The sequence below is a fragment of the Engystomops pustulosus genome, chromosome 1 (assembly GCF_040894005.1).
Source record: "Engystomops pustulosus chromosome 1, aEngPut4.maternal, whole genome shotgun sequence".
NCBI lineage: Eukaryota > Metazoa > Chordata > Amphibia > Anura > Leptodactylidae > Engystomops > Engystomops pustulosus.
The window spans coordinates 200,557,394-200,575,515 of NC_092411.1; the positions used below are offsets into that span (position 1 = coordinate 200,557,394).

Sequence of the window (18,122 nt, forward strand, 5' to 3'; positions counted from 1 at the left end):
ATTTATAGTTGCTGACCAACATCATTTCGTGCTTTGGTGTAGTGAAAGGATTAGGCAAACCGTGTGGTAATGAAGGAAATGTGGGTGGTTTTCATGTTACATGAGGACGTTAATCCAAATGTTACAAATGAGTCTTCATGCGGAAGTGTCATTAAGCTATGGACAGGTGGACTAGGGCTTCCCCTGCTCAGAACATGATATCTGTAGTAGATGAAACAAGCGGGGACTTCTGAAAATATACTGACAGGGGCCGGATGTTGTCATACTTCAGCCCTGCAGACTATGAAGTGTTATAGCATAGCCTGCCTTGAACACATGCTAAGCATGCTTTATAGCTGTAAGCTTTTGTAATGACCTGTAAAGTGGCTGATTTTACGACCTTTGTTTTCCAAGAGGCATTGCCAGTGAATCAGAGAAGTCACATATGGAAATTCACATCACCTCCAATTCCGTGTCGCTGGAAGAGGCAACTGCAGGCTCTGACATAGCAGCTGAAATTTATTGGTTCTCTGTTGGGTACATTTCCTTATAGATCCTTACCAGTGTCCACCTGTTTGTTGTATACTAGCAGGTGAAGAGCAAACAGCTGAGCCCACAAAGACCCAGTAAAGCATTTGTGCCATCTGTCAAGACCACCATAGAGGACAGTGGTTATAGATAAAATATACACATTAACAGCCTCCTTTACAAATTGAAACAATTTGAAAATGACGGCAGTCTGGTGAAAGTACACTGGCAATGTTAGATGTTATGATAAGGAATACAGATAAGTGGTGTACCTATAGAGGTGGAAGTGGACACAGCTCTGCATGTGTAGGGCCCTGTGGAGGCCTGCAGAATGGAAGCCAAATTAATTGAAAAGGGAGCCGCAGGATTCTTGAAAGAAGGTAGAACTGCTGGGCTGTGACTAGGATGTGAATGGAGGATGAAAAGACAAAACATATAATGTACACTTTATACTAGACAGGGAAGTAAGTCATTTATTGCAGATGATATGTTCATCAGAATACAAAATAACTGCTTGCATTTCCTATGATTCATTATTGTACAGTTAGTAACTAAATTTGTTTTTTGACAGGACGGATGGTTACTGTTTCACCATTATAGAAGAAGATGAATCGGGACTTCCTGTGATCACCTCTGGTTGCTTAGGATTAGAAGGTTCAGACTTTCAGTGCAGGGTAAGTTGATGGCTGCATACAATGGCCACCACTGTTCTATTGAGAATATTCCTTCTAAGACATCTTCTAAAAGGCATTGTCTTGCCACCTGTAATACTTAAGTAAATAGATACCATGCAACCAAATTGACAGCCTACAGTCTTGAGCGATTCTTAAGCAGATATTGTTTCTTTCAGGCCTTAAATAAAAGAGTGCTTTCCATAGGATACCTATAACAAGAGTGATCAGATGACAAAAGGACATTCTGTGTCACAGCTGCATGTTGGTGATGGAGAGGTCCTTAAGCAATGAGGAGATCTTAGGACTTTGATTAAAACTCAGATTGTAATGGGACAAGCAAATGTGTGGGCATCACAGGACATAATAAGGACATCTGTCTTCCTGACATGCTTTGGAATGTGTTCATATAAGGCATCCAATTCATAAGTCAGTGTAAGAATCATTTGCACTTTTGACCTAATTGTATGTTAGAACAATTATTAATTCAATGGCAGATTATATGAAATGTGGGGATGTTTTCCAAACCCTCAGTTGTATCATATTTTTATTTCCCACATGTCCTTTATGATTGTCAATGTGTGGTCGTAACAGAAATGTGTGTAGCTCATAAAAACACAAATAACCATGAACATTTAATATAGTAAAATAATAAGTTGGGTAATATATACACTATACATACTAAAGTTTTATCATGAATTACAAAATGAATACTGTTATTTCTTACAGCCCCTTCCTCCAGTAAACTTCATCTGATATACAATAACTGCTTAACCTAGCAGTGCTTAGCAGTGTGAGTTAGCCTACCTACTAACACTAATTGACAATGTTCTGTGTATACACACCGATACAGTGAGAGCCGTCAAACACTGTGTGTGGGTGGGGTAAGCAAGACTCTCACTGCCTCTATTAGGAGTCCTGGCAAGAATTAACTTGCTGTTTACTCAGAAATCATGTAAACTCATAGAGACTGTATTCACCTGAAGAATTAATAGTATGGCTAAAGTGTTCTTACAAATTGTGTAAATATTTTTTATTTCAATAATTGAGTTCTGGTTTTATTTCAGGATACACCTATTCCGCATCAAAGGAGATCCATTGAATGTTGTACAGATGAAGACTTTTGTAACAGAGATCTTCACCCCACTTTGCCTCCAATTAAAAATAAAGGTAACAGATTGGAGCTTTTAACCACATAGCTTACAATTATTATAATAAGCTTTTAAGGTCATCTAAGATCCTGTCTTATGTTTAGGTCTTCAGTCGTGGTCATTATTTCTGTGACATTCTGATTATTTGATTGAAAAGCTAGATGTGGTATTTTTGTCTTCTTTGCCATTTCTAAAACATTGTTCTTCAACATCTAAGTTGAACGATTTCAAAACTGTTCCTCTTTATTGCCCAGCTTTCACAGAAACTTCCATAGTCTAATAGTCATGATCTTTGCTTTTATAAATATTTCATTAGAGTTATATCTGTGGGTGCTATCAAAAAATAAACCTTTATATTTACCTAGAAATGGGTCCGCATCGGAACCATTTCTAGTGCCCAATGAAGCTGGAGCAGTACACTCTAACCTCATTGCACAAGTGATGGAGTCACATCCAGGGACCGATTAAGGTTGGTGGGGGCCCTGGACCGCAAAATCTGGTGGAGGCCCCCACAGAATGTAGCCCAGACAGGGCGCACATTTAGCATCCATGTAATAGGTAACCCCCACCCTTAGTCAGTAATCCATGTATTAGGTCTCATGCACAAAAACGTGAGCGGGACCATGATCTCGCTGCACAATTTGTGGACAGATCACAGTCCCCATAGACGTCTATAGTGCCCCCCCAGTGATGAATATATAAAGCCCCCCAGTAATTAATAAATATACAGCCTCCTCCCCAGTAATTAATACATACAGCTCCCAAGTCACTAATGTACAGCCCCCAGTGATGAATATATTCAGCCCCCTAACTACTATAGAGCCCCCAAGTAATTAATAAATATACAGCCCCCCGTAACTAAAGCATATCCAGTGCCCCAGTAATTACCGTAATACTGCACATACATGCAGAATGATATGCTATGTCTTTAAGTTAACCCAACATAATACTGGCAATCCCCGACTTATAAAGAAATATTTTTACATATCACAAATCCTTCTGGAAATACATATCAAAATGTGCAATTTAAATAAGAATTTTAGATATTTTTTGCAGTTTTTTTTATTGGGCCACTTTTTTAAACCTATTCTTAGTATTGGTTAACAAAACTGCTGCAAAATTTGCTTCAAAAAAGTAACAAGAACTCCATATGTCTTCAGCCTTATGGTTCTTGGCTTCTACAAAAACAACCTAAGTGATCATTAATAAAATACACATGACAGAAAGTAGCGTTGAAGTGAGGCTTTTCCCACAGTGCGGGTCCTTTTTGAACATCTGAAAAGGTTTTCCATGGTCAATAGCCTCTGTCTAAGGGCACAGTGGTGAGGAAGCTGGGGTTAGATTCATGACTTATTTGCAGGTCAGATATAATTAACCTTTGCTGGAAGGTTATGCTAAAATTAAGGGCTATGGAGATCTTAGGAGATGTGAGGAAAAGCAAACAGAGTGGACAAGTAACAGGAGTAGTGTCAGGAATGTCTCACTGTGTAGTTATAAAGTACGGTACAATAAAGTTCTGTAAAATAATACATCTATTGAAAAGTGCAATAGGCAAGTTCATCAGTCCTGTATTGAGCCATAAGCTGTAATGCAGTATTAAGAAAAACGTACTTACTATCTCTGTTCAAATTATAGATGTATCTGATATCCATTTAGCTTTACTAAAGTGCTTGGAAATAAATTCAATTCTTACACTAAGGCTCTATAATATATAATTGCCATACCAAACATTACTGGAAATCTTTACAAAAATGAATTCTAGTAATATATATGGGAGGGGCCGAGGAGATAAACAATGATAAAAGTCACTCCTAACTGGCAGCAGTGGTGCCATGATGTCTGGCTCTTAGGTTGACTAGATGCTAAATGGGCACCACAATAGTCTGAGCAATTATTGCTGAGCTGATATCTATTTTATACATAGAAGACTATACTGGCATACAGGTCAAAATATCACATTCTGCAATTATGATACATCTTCCTAAAGTTACTGTAGTGCTAGCTCAATGGGTCATAACCCAGGAATATATTAGGACTAATTATGTATAGCACTAGCAATTAAAAAGGGATGGACAAGAAAAATTATAGTAGAAATAGACATTTAATTAGAAAAATTACATGTTTTTTCCTCATTGTTTATATGTAAAGGGAAGGTGTCAGGAGGAGTTGGGTCCCAAATTGCCACCCAGTTTTTAACCAGCATGGTAACAAGGACAGCGACGTCCTACTTTATATTATGGACAATGCAGCATGTAAACATTTTATGATATATTTTAATCATCAGTGAAGAGTCATGAGGTAGAGCCATGCTTTTTCCAGCGTCTCGTACAGTGTATAGATAGTGCTTGTTCCAGTACAACTTGCCTTACTGCAATGTAATGAGCTTAATGTATATAGACCCACTAAAAAATTAAAAACTTCAATTAATAATAGATAAATGATTACCTGTAGCTAATAGAACTTTTGTTAATTTCTGTAATTTCATTACAGTTGTTCTTTCTCTAATAATGCAATAGTAATAATGTACCTTGAACCTGTAGTTACATTTTTATCTACAGTATAAAAAGTTATTAATTTCATAAACCATATTCACACTACCAGCGACATGTCCATTGTGGTGACCCGTCAGAGGCTTAAAGACGAGCTCATAAATGTCACCATGTATAATCCACTGAATTATCATGCTCGTGATCAATCTACAGTAGATACCTGATTGAAGATGTGTCTTCTATTTTCTGATATGCTTTACAGCAGCCTCATGACAATAGGCACCAATGATGTGCAGCCACCTCATTGAGGTATATAGAGAATGCTCTCTGAGTAGTCATCAGGTTAAAAACTTGGTTAAAATTAGTTCATTTTCTGGTGAATCATATATTTTTTATGGACCATCTTTTAAAAATGTTTTTGTTTTATCTAATTTTTTAATCTTTTAATGATGTTATATGTAATCATATATGATATCAAATATAACTCTCGTTTTCATTATATTTAAAAATATAACATTTATAAATTTAACACAAATTTGGAAGAATTGTCAAGCATAAACAAAACATCCTTTTAACAAAACATGAACTGTATCATCATGATGAAAGAAGGCATTGATACGTAGATATGAGTGTTGTATGTTAAGTAGCTTTAAATCCTTTACATGCTCTGTTACCCAGGACATTTTAATTCATTTTTGTAATAGTCCTGCACAACTGAATGTAACTGAGCATTATTAAAATACAGATCTGATTTGGAGCCATGTCAACTCATATTTTAGGAAACTGCATTATGAACAATTATAATATAATTGCTAAGTTGCTAAATCAGATTCCCCACCTGCGTGTTCTATAAAAACAAGCAACACAGGCAATTCTCTAATACGATATGTAGATAGTCTTTCTCTAAACCGGTACCATGATTTCTGATGACTTAGAAATATATCTCATATAGTATTTCACATTAAGCAGCAAAGTCATCTTGTCATATCTTGTCCTCTAGGGAATGTTACACATCCCAGATATATGGGGGAAAATATGTATATGTGTGACATGTTCTGATGAAATTAAAATATACTTTTTTCATGAATAATATAAACACATTAACTGGCAAGAGTGGGGTCTCTACATTATGGTACATTGCCTTTGTTTCGCGAGGAAGCTATTTTGTTTAGGTTATCTGTAATCTCTATCAGGCAGATTCATACTGACATCCTAAACGGTTACAAACCACACATTTCAAAGAGAAGTGGCTGCCATTAAAAGAAGCTAAACTGTTAATAAACCATGAAATGAAGCTTTCAGTCCTTTGTTTCACTTCTTTCCTCAAAAAAAAAAGGCAAGCTCCCTAGTGGCTTCTCCATTTCATCTATCACACTCTTCGAGTCACGGCACAGGTAGAGAGCTGCAGCTGAAGCGAGAAGTGACCGATGAGCTCCTGTTCTGTCCTGATAGACATCTTGTCCATATCTCTTTTCAGAGACCTCAGATACGCCTCGCATGCTTACATGATAGAAAAGAAGCCAAAAGCAATGGATATGGTTCAAGCCATTCCAACTCATGGAAGTCTACAAGCTAAAGAGTTAAAGACAAAAAAAGGAAAAAAAGGCAACACGAAAGCAAGTCTTTAAAAAGCGTAAACTAAGAGGTCCCCAAGGAGTCTCTTGTCTCAATACTTTTCGTAAAGCTGTAACTTAATAGCACCATGGCAGGATGAGTCGATAAAGCTGAAGTTCTCGTTTTTCGGTGTTCAGCTATGGCATGAATGTGGCCTGTCTTTTGAAAGAAATTGTTGATCTACTAATTTCCTTCCAAGACAAGGACCATGCTGCAGTCTGTGTATGGTCTAGGCACAGAAAGGTTATTTTACTGCACATATGGGCTACACTGAGATTTGCTATGTGGATGGGGTTCTTCCAGTGGGAATCTGTGCAGTGAGACCGCTGCCAAAAGGATAACTTTACTTTACAAACTGGGGATGTGAATTTTAGTCTTGGGAATATCTTGCAGATATAATTATCCATCTTAATGAGCTCATAATCTTATTACTGTTGTGCAGGTTATTTCAGTTTATGATCAGGACTGCCAGATACTGTACTAAATTCCTAGCTCCTGGTAACATATTAAAAAAAATTCTATGCGATGCACATAAAAATTGCCGCCTTTACCACAAAGAGTATTATAGAATATTTAGAAGTTCTGTAACGTAATATTTACCCCCAATTTTTTAAATCTCTTTTATGTCTTCCTTTCCTCATAGACTTTGTTGACGGCAGTATTCATTACATGGCTCTCCTCATCTCTGTGACTGTGTGCAGCATCATCCTGGCTGTCATTTTAATATTCTGTTACTTCAGGTAAGAACACTTGGATGTAGATACTGATAATCACCCTGAAGGGGAGCAATTGACACTTCTAATGAAGAGCTTGCCTGCCATCTATAGGAAATAGAGGGATGACCACCACTTATGACTCCATCTATGAGTTCACTAAAAGTACCTCTGCAGTGAATTAGTTGGGTCTGATGAGAAGGCTGGGTTGCCCCACTAAAGACTAAAGCCGGATGGATATACATCCCCTGTATGCGGCTATGGCACCCAGGCTTTGTACGGTGAGCACAACGAGTGCCTGCTATAACTTCGGACGTAAGAACGCTATGGCCGCGTTATTTTCTATAGAGAAGGAAGAAGAGAGCAGCGCTCCACTCACCTCCTTTCCAGCTCGCCGAAGTGTGCCCACCCGGCCACGGGAATCCATTCGTGTGACCGCACCCTATCCCTTAAAGCAATCACAAAAATGCAGAGTACTAGCACATTGTAGAGCAGGATAAGCAGAGCATATTGATATTTAATTTTGTGGAAAAAAATTAAATTGTATACATTGTAATGAATACATTTAGATCTCTGCTATTTCTATACTGAATAGTGCTTTCAGTAACTTACAGCCCTCCCTGTATCAGTGTGCATACAGAGATTGCCAATAAACCCGTGACTCCACACAGCATTGACAGAACAAATATTTACATGAAAAATTATGATTCAGTATTAGGTGTATTTAATTGAAATAATTTAGGATTTCATCTTTGTTTCTTTAAGCAAAACTGGCATATATACCATGTTACCTTCACAATATTGTCATCTTCTTATACTATAGAGTTTACAGCATTGTCTTATAAATAGGTATAAAAGGCAAGAGGCAAGACCCCGCTACAGCATTGGCTTGGAACAAGATGAGACTTATATCCCACCTGGGGAGTCTCTGAAGGATCTCATTGAACAGTCACAAAGCTCTGGAAGTGGATCAGGGCTCCCTCTGCTGGTAAGAAAGTCAGCAGGATTTTGAGGAATCATACATAATTACATTAAAACACTCCAATGCATGTTCTATATTCTACACTTGTGACTTAGAAAGAAAGTGAGGCTTGTGATGTATAGTTCAGTATTCAAATATTTTAGAGGTTACAAGTTTGTTACTGCTATACTGCGAAAAAAAAAAAATTCTATATTGCTTTGTGGCCATTCATTTTAGTGATAGACGGAATCAGAAGGATCTGTCATTTCCAAGGAAATTTATTCTTTTGCCTTAGGCTATATTCACAGTGTTAATTCTCATTATTTCTTAGCCAAGCCAGTGGAGACCACACAAAGATGAGGTATAATAGAAAGATTTTTAAGCACACACTCCTAGTTGTGACTTTTATGGCTGTACCATTGAAAATATACCACATAGACAATATTAGTGTTGGATTATCTAGAATGTTTTTTTCACTAAACTCGGTGTGACTTACATAGCTGTTCACTCCAATTTGCTCTGATCAATGCTGCATGGCAGCAAATATATTAATAGAAGAATTGTTATACGTATCCATGTAAAATAATCAGTTTTTTTTTTTTACTTAACTCGAAACAGATGAAAAAAGCTATGCGCTCAGTGTCAGTTTTAATACATTATTAAATCATTTTTCACATTTAAATTTCTGATAAAGTTATCCTGTACATGTGGGTGGCAGCAAATGAACCAAGAACTCTTTAGCAAAATAACCTTTGTGAATATGGCCTCAAATTACTGCATATTTAGTTTTACGGTTTCCAGCTTTACAGGGCCACAGTAATATTTTCAGGTACTCTCGGGAGGAAGGAGAAATGTTGCATTCAGTAAAATTAATCTCCAGTGATATTTCTTACTCCCCTTTGTTTGTTCTGGATTAGTCATGTTAATGCTGGGTGGTCATTTTCTTTGGTAAGTAATGTGTTGTTGGTTTTGGTCGTGTTCATAGGTACAAAGGACAATAGCAAAGCAGATTCAAATGGTAAAGCAGATTGGCAAAGGGAGATACGGAGAAGTGTGGATGGGCAAATGGCGCGGAGAGAAAGTGGCAGTCAAAGTGTTCTTTACCACCGAAGAGGCCAGCTGGTTCAGGGAGACTGAAATCTATCAGACTGTACTCATGAGGCATGAAAATATTTTAGGTAAGTTATAATAGTCATTTCGAGCTATTTAAGAAATTAAAAGGGTTTACCCATGAAAGAAAGTAAAAAAATGTCAATCCCCTAGTGATATTTACACAATAAAAATAATTTTTAACCCCTTACTTTACAATTTTTCTCAGTTTTATTGCTGTTTTAGCTCCTATTACTAGGTGATGGTCATTGTAAAATTCCAGAGTGTGGGCGGGGACTCTCTAAGCAGACACTGCATGGTTCCCCTGGTACTGTGAGATGCTGTGCTTAGATCACCAGGGTATAGGTTTATCTACGCTTTCATTTAGCTTCTGAACATTCACTAGTATCTGAATGAGTCAGATCAGAGATGAGAGATGATGAGATCCATGGATACAACACACAATGACACTCTCAGCATGGCTACATCTCAGCTATAGCACACACAGTCAGCTCTGCTATATGTCTCCTGCTATGCAGATCTTATCTGTAGCTTGTAGAGTAAGTCTCTGCACCATGCTGCTTGCCAGCAGGAAGTGTCTGTGTGTGAGCTTGTCTTGCATGGGGGAGGGAAGAATGCAGAGAACACTGCAGTGTGCAAGCAGAAGAAGCTATTCATGAGAAGAATCTGCCCTGCCCTACCGAAGTCAGAAGATTTACAGTCAGATCAAAATTGTGTATACCAGGCCTGATGGAGATAGGTTGGAATTATATCTGTGAAATGCTGTATTTTTGTTAATAACAGTGAATTAGAGAATGTGTTATTTTGTTATCCTGAGTATGTTTAAGAATCTTGTCTTTGTGGTAATACCACTTTGAAGGGGTTGGCAACTTTACCTCATGTTTTTGTAGTGTGTGTAAGTGTGGGGGACAGGATATTAGGTAATTAATTTACCAATATACATGTTTTGCACTGCTTTCTTCATATGTAAAGTGAGGTCATGTGATCTCTAACTGTCCATGAGCAATTGCCCTGCTGGGACCTTATGATAGTATTCATTAATATAAGATTAAGGTCCTGGCAGGGCGATTATTCATGCACAGATAGAAATCATTTGACCCTCCATCTGCGGCCATTTTATGGACTGGAATGTCTGGCTGATGAGATAAAAGACAGGAGGCTTCACTTGACATATCAAGAAAGCGGAGCAAAACTGTTAATAGGCCTATTAGGCAAATTACCTAATTTCCTTCAAGCTCTGATTGGTATCCATGGGCAACTTCAACAGTTTTACCTCAGAAACTTGATGATAAATCTCCCCCTTAATGTCTGAAAGAACTTTTTTATAAAGTAAGGAGTTTGTTTTGTGTATGAAATCAGATCACTGTATGAAAAATTCTACCTGGTCTATTTTGCGTTACAATTTATCTCTATATGTCACTGAATAAGAATACTTATTCACATCCAGTAGCAAAATGGCTGTAAATGAAAAGTCTTGCTCTAAAGTGAATACAATTTTGGGTAATGCTATGTAAGCTAAATACTGTTCCCCTGCTGCAGCTGCACTAATCGTTCTGGAGGTTTGTAACAATGTACCAGCCTGTATTGCTGTCTGTTAGACAAAATTGTCCTGACCTAGAAAAACTGCTTGATCTTCACAACCCCTTATACAGATGAATAAATACAATTGACTTGATAATTATTCTTAAGCTGAAATTTTGGGATTCAAGCTGAGGCTTAAATGTTTCACTGCAAATAACACACATTATGATTATAATTTCATACCGCACAAAATAAAAAATAATAAAAAGTAAATCTCTCATCTCCAAATTTAATAAATTACTTGCAACTGTAATGTCCAGTTTGTGATATATCTCTAAATCCTTATTCAGGATAACAGTGGAATTGAAAGTGGTCACCACTTCAGTACAGCTAAAATGTGCTCTAAAATCTGTTGTCACATCCAACCCAATCTGCATATGGCTTTATCATACATTGATAAGCGTTGACAGCGGCCTGTGAAAACAATTCCAAATGTGCTTTATCACCACCATAAAATCGTTTACTGTAACACGGTCATGTCCATGAGCTCTTATTGTGCTACATATTATATTATAGGACTGTATATGGAGTTATTGCTTGTTAGTCCTGTAGTTCCACGTTAATGCTGGTTTGTTATATCCTCTGCCCAGGTAATGGACATTATCATGAGCAGCTGGTTTACATCATGTATTCTCTATGTATCTGTCATCATCAGTTGAAATCTTCACAAAACAAGTGTTTATAGCCAGTAAGGAATTATCAAGGTATCCATTTCTCCGACGCTCCGCACCCTATAATTTTACAAAATGCACTTGTCAAAGTCAATGCTTTAATTAATCTGAGCAAAGCTGCAATTTATCACAAGCGATAGGCTGCACATTGTGAATTAATCCTCAATTTAAGATCCTTAAATCCCCATTTAATAGTTCCAGCACACCAGTGCCTCTCAACCTGTGCCTTTCTGTCAGGCACTATACCAGAACCGCATTACATCAGCTGCCTTTATGTGCAGGCTTTTATCTCTATTTTAGATGGTTTCTTGAATTTGCTCATTCTGTGGAAGTTACGGGCAAAGTGACAGATATTTTATGCGTATCGCAGTTGATGTCGTATAAAAGATATACCTCTCCCTAAAATAAAACTGACTTAATTTTACACCTGGCACCATTAAATGTTTATGTGATTCTGAAAATACATGGGAACATTTTACAATTGCACTATTATAACAAAAGAGGCAGCGTGGGGCGAGAACTAAATGTTAGATCGTTATTACCAACATAAAATTATGCTGCAGCATAAAAGAAGCCTGGCCTAAGCAGTAATGTACAATGTACCTTGTTAGCAATCATTTCTGGTATGGCAAAGGCTGACTTTACTGCTCTTCTACTGATAGGACACTCTGAAAAATGTCTGCCAACCCCATCTCCCTACAACATTGATAATATATGTAGTAATATATCTACTCCCCAGTAACTCAAAACAGAGAATTTTAATTAAAAAATAGAGCAGGAGCTTCTGTGTTATGACAAAATAGTTATTGAAATGATTCTTTAATGAAACTTGTGATATCTAGGGTCACATATAGACTAAACACACCCTTGGCTATAAGGAGACATACCCTTCTCAAAACTGAGGGTGGTGTCGCATGTGGCCTTTCGAACCCGTTTTTAGCCAGTTTTTAGTCATGTGTTTTCAGTCCGTTAAAAATGCGTGTTTGTCCAGTTTTCCCAATTATTTTAATTAAAAACTAACAAAAACGTATGTGTTTTTAAAAAGTTTTTTAACGGACTGAAAACACATGCTTAAAAACGGACTAAAAACAGTTCAAAATGCCACGTGTGACACCACTCAGCTCCAAAAAATGCTACAGCAGTCAATGATAACATAGATGGATGGGGAACAGCTCAATACAGAGATCCAAGAGCAGAGCAGTGTAAGAACATTTATTGGTGCTTTTACGCCAGTTTCTGAAATTATTTTTTATGGCTGCGCCGCATTATGCTATGTGGGCTGGCAGAGGGGGCCAAAATGGGGCATTCCTGCCTTGTGCCTGCATAGTTTTGCGTAAAAACCTGTGATTAAATGTTTGCAGGTTTTCAGAAAGTATTAGCACAGTTTTTGTTATTACTCTGTAATGTCTTATTTTTACCCCACATAATATGAAGGCGCTATATATATATATATTATATATATATTGTATCCCCCACCCCCCTCTTTTTCCCTTTGTGGAATATGTAATTTTTTAATGAAATGCAATAAAGATTTTTGTATATTTTTGGCTAAAAATGGCTTAGTTTTGTGGTTTTGTAGGTGTATGTTTTCAAAAAGCCAGCCAGATGATTTTTGACCGAGATTTAGAAAGGGTTGACAAATAGAATGCCATTATCTTGGTACTATGGACATTACAAACTTATACCCTTTTTCATATTTGTAGCCCAATTTTCTGCATATATATATATATATATATATATTATTAGTATCTGCTTGCTGTCATTCTCTAGAAAGTTCAATGCTTGCTCCCTGTGGATATTAATTTGGCGATTCTTACACAGGTACACGGCTCATTCTAGCACACAACTCCAATTACTCTCCGATACTAATGTGTGTCTGTGTGACCAGGGTCAGATTTCTGTCCACAGGAAATTCACAGTACAACCGCTTGGTGGTACCCCTTTAGACATATATACTGTAGAACAGAAAAGTTTTTTATGCCTTTTCTTTTAAAGCTGGTGCTCTTGTGCTGGACAGCTCAGAATTTGTTGAGCCAAGATGAGAGATACAAAAGGCACAGCTGTTAATATGTTTATCACAATTAATATTGTTAAATAGATCTGTATATGTATAATATAAGGCACATTAAATATTCTTACTTGATACAGATTTACTTACCCAGTCCATTCGCGATCCAGCGGCGCATTCTCTGGCGCTGATTCGGGTTCTGCCGGGATTCACCAAGGTTGTGCGCCCGATGTCCACTAGTACGCCGGAATTCACCTCCTTCGTCTCGGTGTATGTGAGTGCTATTTTTGCGACACAAATTTTTTAAAAAATACCGCAGTTTTTCCAAATCTGTCGGTTTTTCCGACAGCCACGCCCCCGATTTCTGTCGCGTGAAAGCCAGCGCCGATGCGCCACAATCCAGTCGTGTGCGCCAAAATCCAATTCGGACCCCTAGTAAATGTGCCCCATTTTCTACCTAAAGCCACACATGCCCAAATACCTGAAAACAATTCTGTTGCTAATAATAAATAGAGAAAACAAGTCCACACTACATGCACGATATAAGGTAATAGGCATGAATTGTAATTTCCACCAGCTATGACTGGAAGTCACTACAATTCACATCATTTCATCATGTTACAACCAATTATGGACAATAAGTAATCATGATAGAAGAAACCCTCATTGAAGTTTTGAGGGTGCGTTCACACGTGGCGTTTTGATTGAGTCAGAACGCATGGGTTTTCAAAAGTTACTAAGCATTTGGAGACTCATGAAGCTTTTTTCTTCATTGTTGTAAGTGTAAGTTGCTGTGCTGTGTTTAAGATCTGCTTACACTTACAGCAATGAAGAAAATCTCTTTCAAAGCAGCCAAATTCACAGTAACACGCATACGTTATGATGCAACCAAAAACGCCACATGTGAACGCAGCCTGAAAGTACCGACCTGTAGTGGCTTTGAAGATCAAATTTTTTGTGCAAGTAATGGCATTTTAATAGGTTCACTCAGAATCAAGACAGATTGAATTCAGATCTGCCAGACTGACAGAATCTCACGGATGTTTGACAGGTCCAATGATTAATTTAGCGCTGGTGTCCTAAAAGCTCATGAAAAAAAGACAGATGGAAAATGAAAATGAATCTTTTGCCTCATGGCACACACTGTTTGACAATGATGCAAATATTAGCTTGTTGTCTGCCGTTCAAATTAGCAAATTTTTTTTTTTTGCATTAAATAACTGCATTATTTGCATAAAGAAGGTCTTTTTAGGAAAAATATATGATTTACTCAGTTAAATCTTTTTAAAATCAAAAAACATAATAACTAACAGTGATTTTATGTCGATCTGCATGAGAAAAATCTCATTATTGTCGGAAAGAGAATTGAAAAACATTTCAATATCTAGTGACTTGTCCTTGTGAATCAACTTTCATGATTACAGATGTATCCACTAGGTGGCAGAGCTCCCTCCTTAAATGTATGACTGTACTGTACTTTTATCTATGTGTCATTATGTAGATCTATCTGTCTATGTACAGTATCTGTCTGTCCTTCTATGTGTCTTTCAAAAAATTGTGGTAGCAGCACCAAGAAAAAATATAAGATTTGGTGCACACTCAAAGAGGTTAAGTCATGCCCCATCACGCAGCTGGCACAGAGTTTAATTTTGCCACCACAGTAACTATATCGATAGATAATATATGATAGTGATATACATATATAGATATATATATATGTCAAAAAAAATTTAGGTAGCACAGAGCGCTGAATCCAATGACTCTGACATCCACTATCTCCTTTTCTCCTTGTGTAGCGGCATTTGTTCTTGATAAAGGCGAGAAATTGACGAAACGTTGCACAGAAATTTTGCTGCATAAACATTGAAATTTTTGTATAATTCATTTAAAGTGTGCCTGGATTTCCTAATGGTCAGGGTTAGGAAACCTTCTGGTGCATTAACTATTGGAGTGCTCTTTCAGATTTTCTGTCAATCAGGTGCCGGATGGTGAAAATTGTAGCTATAACCTGTGTCACTTTTTTGCTTTGCAGTAAATTTGCTATGTGTGGTGCAGCAAGGTTGAAAAGTCACGAATTTTAGCCCGTGCACCAGACATTGCAACTTTTTCATGTTTTGTATGCCAAAAAAATGGTGCACACGGCAGGATAATCCTACTCCAATAACGATCATCTTTAAGTCTAATACTGATTAGTGATAATGCTTATGGTTTTCTAGATCTCTGCTTGCTGTCATAATATAGAAAGCTTCTATGTTTACTTCCAGTGGACAGAAATCTGACCATGGTCATGTGATGTCACACAGGTGCACGGCTCGTTATCACACAGCTCTTATTTCTCTCTGTGATGTAACAAGACATGCACCTTAGTGACATCACGTGACCATGGACTGGTTCAAACAATGAAGCTTCTATAGAATAACAGCAAGCAAAGATATAGAAAACCATGAGGAATTGATACAAAAAGTATATTGGAAACTTACAAATGACAAATTAGCCATAGAAACAAGCCAAAAAACTTTCAGAACATTCTCCCCTCATAGTTACCTCTTTATTTTACCCCATTCTGACTGTAATCTGTCATTTTGATGATTTTATAAAGGATTCTGTCCATCAGCTACAACAGTAACAATAGATGTTACTAAGACATATAATGAGAGCGCACCCTGAGGAAAATGAGCTCAGATAACAAACTGCTAATGGCTAACAAGCGATTCAGGCATATTACACATAAGCCTGCTGGCCAATCTTCCTTGCCATTCATGTGATGGGGATAGCACATGCTTTCTGCAATCATTGAGCCATTTGGACGGACTGGCTGTTTAATACAGACCATAACCATATGTGATGCGCAATATGACATATGGACAAAGTGGGGATTATTCTTCCGCCCTTCCAGGCTAATTGCTCATCTTGACAAGCTTATGTTTCACACACTCAGAAATGTCAACCAGAGTAATGTGATCTTTCACCACAACAAAATCCAGCAAAAAAAAAACGGAATCAGATCTTATTCTTTTTAATAGTGAAGGGATTATATTTTTGGCCAACGACTTGGCCCCTGCAAGCTGCAGATGTAACCATAAACCGTAATAGATACAAAATAAGAGACTTCAAACAATCAGGAAGTGTATAAAAAATAAAAGCTCTAAAGTCATCTTTTATTGTGGTAAGTCAGCGATATCCGGACTGGCGTGGGAGCTGATGTCAGAAAGCTTAAATAGTCCCTCCATTATTGAGAAGTGGCAATGTGACTGCAGGCTATGTTGCACTCACTATTGGGTTTTGTTCATGTGCTTCAGTTTATGATAGGACTGGATACATCATAAGGATATTCAAATTGACCAACAAGGATAAATTTACCAATGCATTACATATACATAGTCAACATGTCTACCGCACTCTATAACTATTAGTTCCACTCCTGATTGGTTGTCTTCTAAAATAACTTCTGATTTCTTCCAGATGACTTTCTGTAAGTCACAGGAACAACCGCTTCCACTGTCTTGGCCTTTTCCTATGAACATCAAAAGTCATCACTGATTTTAGTGAGCATGAACTGCTGAGCAGTATACATAATGTATACTCAAATATGTCTTCTGGGTGTAAAGTTTAAGCATTTCTTTGAGATTTTTTCCTATTTTAGAAATATTGAAGCTGGTGTAGAAGTACCCTGCTGGCACAGCCCATACTAGCTGCCTGCCCAAATTTATCAGGAGGCAGGAACCTGGTGGCTATCAGGGGCAGTGGCATAATGGTATGATGTGCACAAAATGCCAGTGTATGATAAATGTGCCCCTGTGTGCCAAAACCCTACATAAAACCCAAAGGTCCCATATACAAAACAGTTTATTATGGCTAACTTATTGCTTCCTGAGGACATAAATACCATTGAAACAAGAAGGGGGAAATCTATATTATGATTGGAGATTCTCTCCTGCATAAAAATGGCTTGATTTGATGTTCCCGGAGCAGGAGCTCCAATGTAATCTGACCCTGTCCATACCTTCTCACTCTTCCTGTGGTGCCATACAGTCGAGGATGTGCGGCTTTAAAGTTCAGATGAGCGATACACTTTCTGGGTTACTGGCACTGCAGCAGGAGGTGCTGGTGTTATGGCTTGTGTACTAACAGTGCCACCTCAGTGCCACCTCTGGCACCCCTGCCACAGGTTTGACACTGCTGCCCTAGTATATTATTTAATTGACCTTATGCACATGTTAGATAGATTATATCAGTGTCAATTTCCCTATAATCTGATTAGTGGGAGTACAGCTAATGAACCCACTGATCATTGCCCTGCCCTTTTTACTGGTTCATCCCCGTATGGATGGCAAGACAGTCTAGAATGTGCACCGCTACTCCGATTAAATCTATTGTACTGAGAGAGAAAGCCCAGTGTTGGATCTAGAGTGTGCTCTAGTGTTCTGCCAAATCTCTCACAGATGTGCTATGGGGAGGAGGTCAGGGCTGTCGGCAAGCCGCTGTTTAAATTTATGGACCTGGCTTTGTGCACGGTTTTTATACTTTTGGTCATGTAGTGAAGATGACATGACAGGAGCTCAGTAGACAGAGTCCCTAGTAATGAGAAGGATAATGAGTGTCCTCTTAAAAGTATGCAGAATGATAAGTGTGGTTATATCCAGTTA

General features: G+C 37.8%; 1 protein-coding gene across 4 annotated transcripts in view; it reads left to right on the forward strand.

Moving 5' to 3' along the window:
- BMPR1B (bone morphogenetic protein receptor type 1B) overlaps nt 1–18,122 on the forward strand; it is a 264,614-nt gene that overhangs the window by 233,575 nt on the left and 12,917 nt on the right. For all 4 annotated transcript variants that reach the window (XM_072117926.1, XM_072117903.1, XM_072117917.1 and 1 more), the window contains 5 exons: nt 1,079–1,181; nt 2,246–2,348; nt 7,076–7,172; nt 7,995–8,133; nt 9,092–9,284. In XM_072117926.1, coding sequence (XP_071974027.1) covers nt 1,079–1,181; nt 2,246–2,348; nt 7,076–7,172; nt 7,995–8,133; nt 9,092–9,284 — 635 coding nt within the window. The remainder of the gene's footprint in view (nt 1–1,078; nt 1,182–2,245; nt 2,349–7,075; nt 7,173–7,994; nt 8,134–9,091; nt 9,285–18,122) is intronic.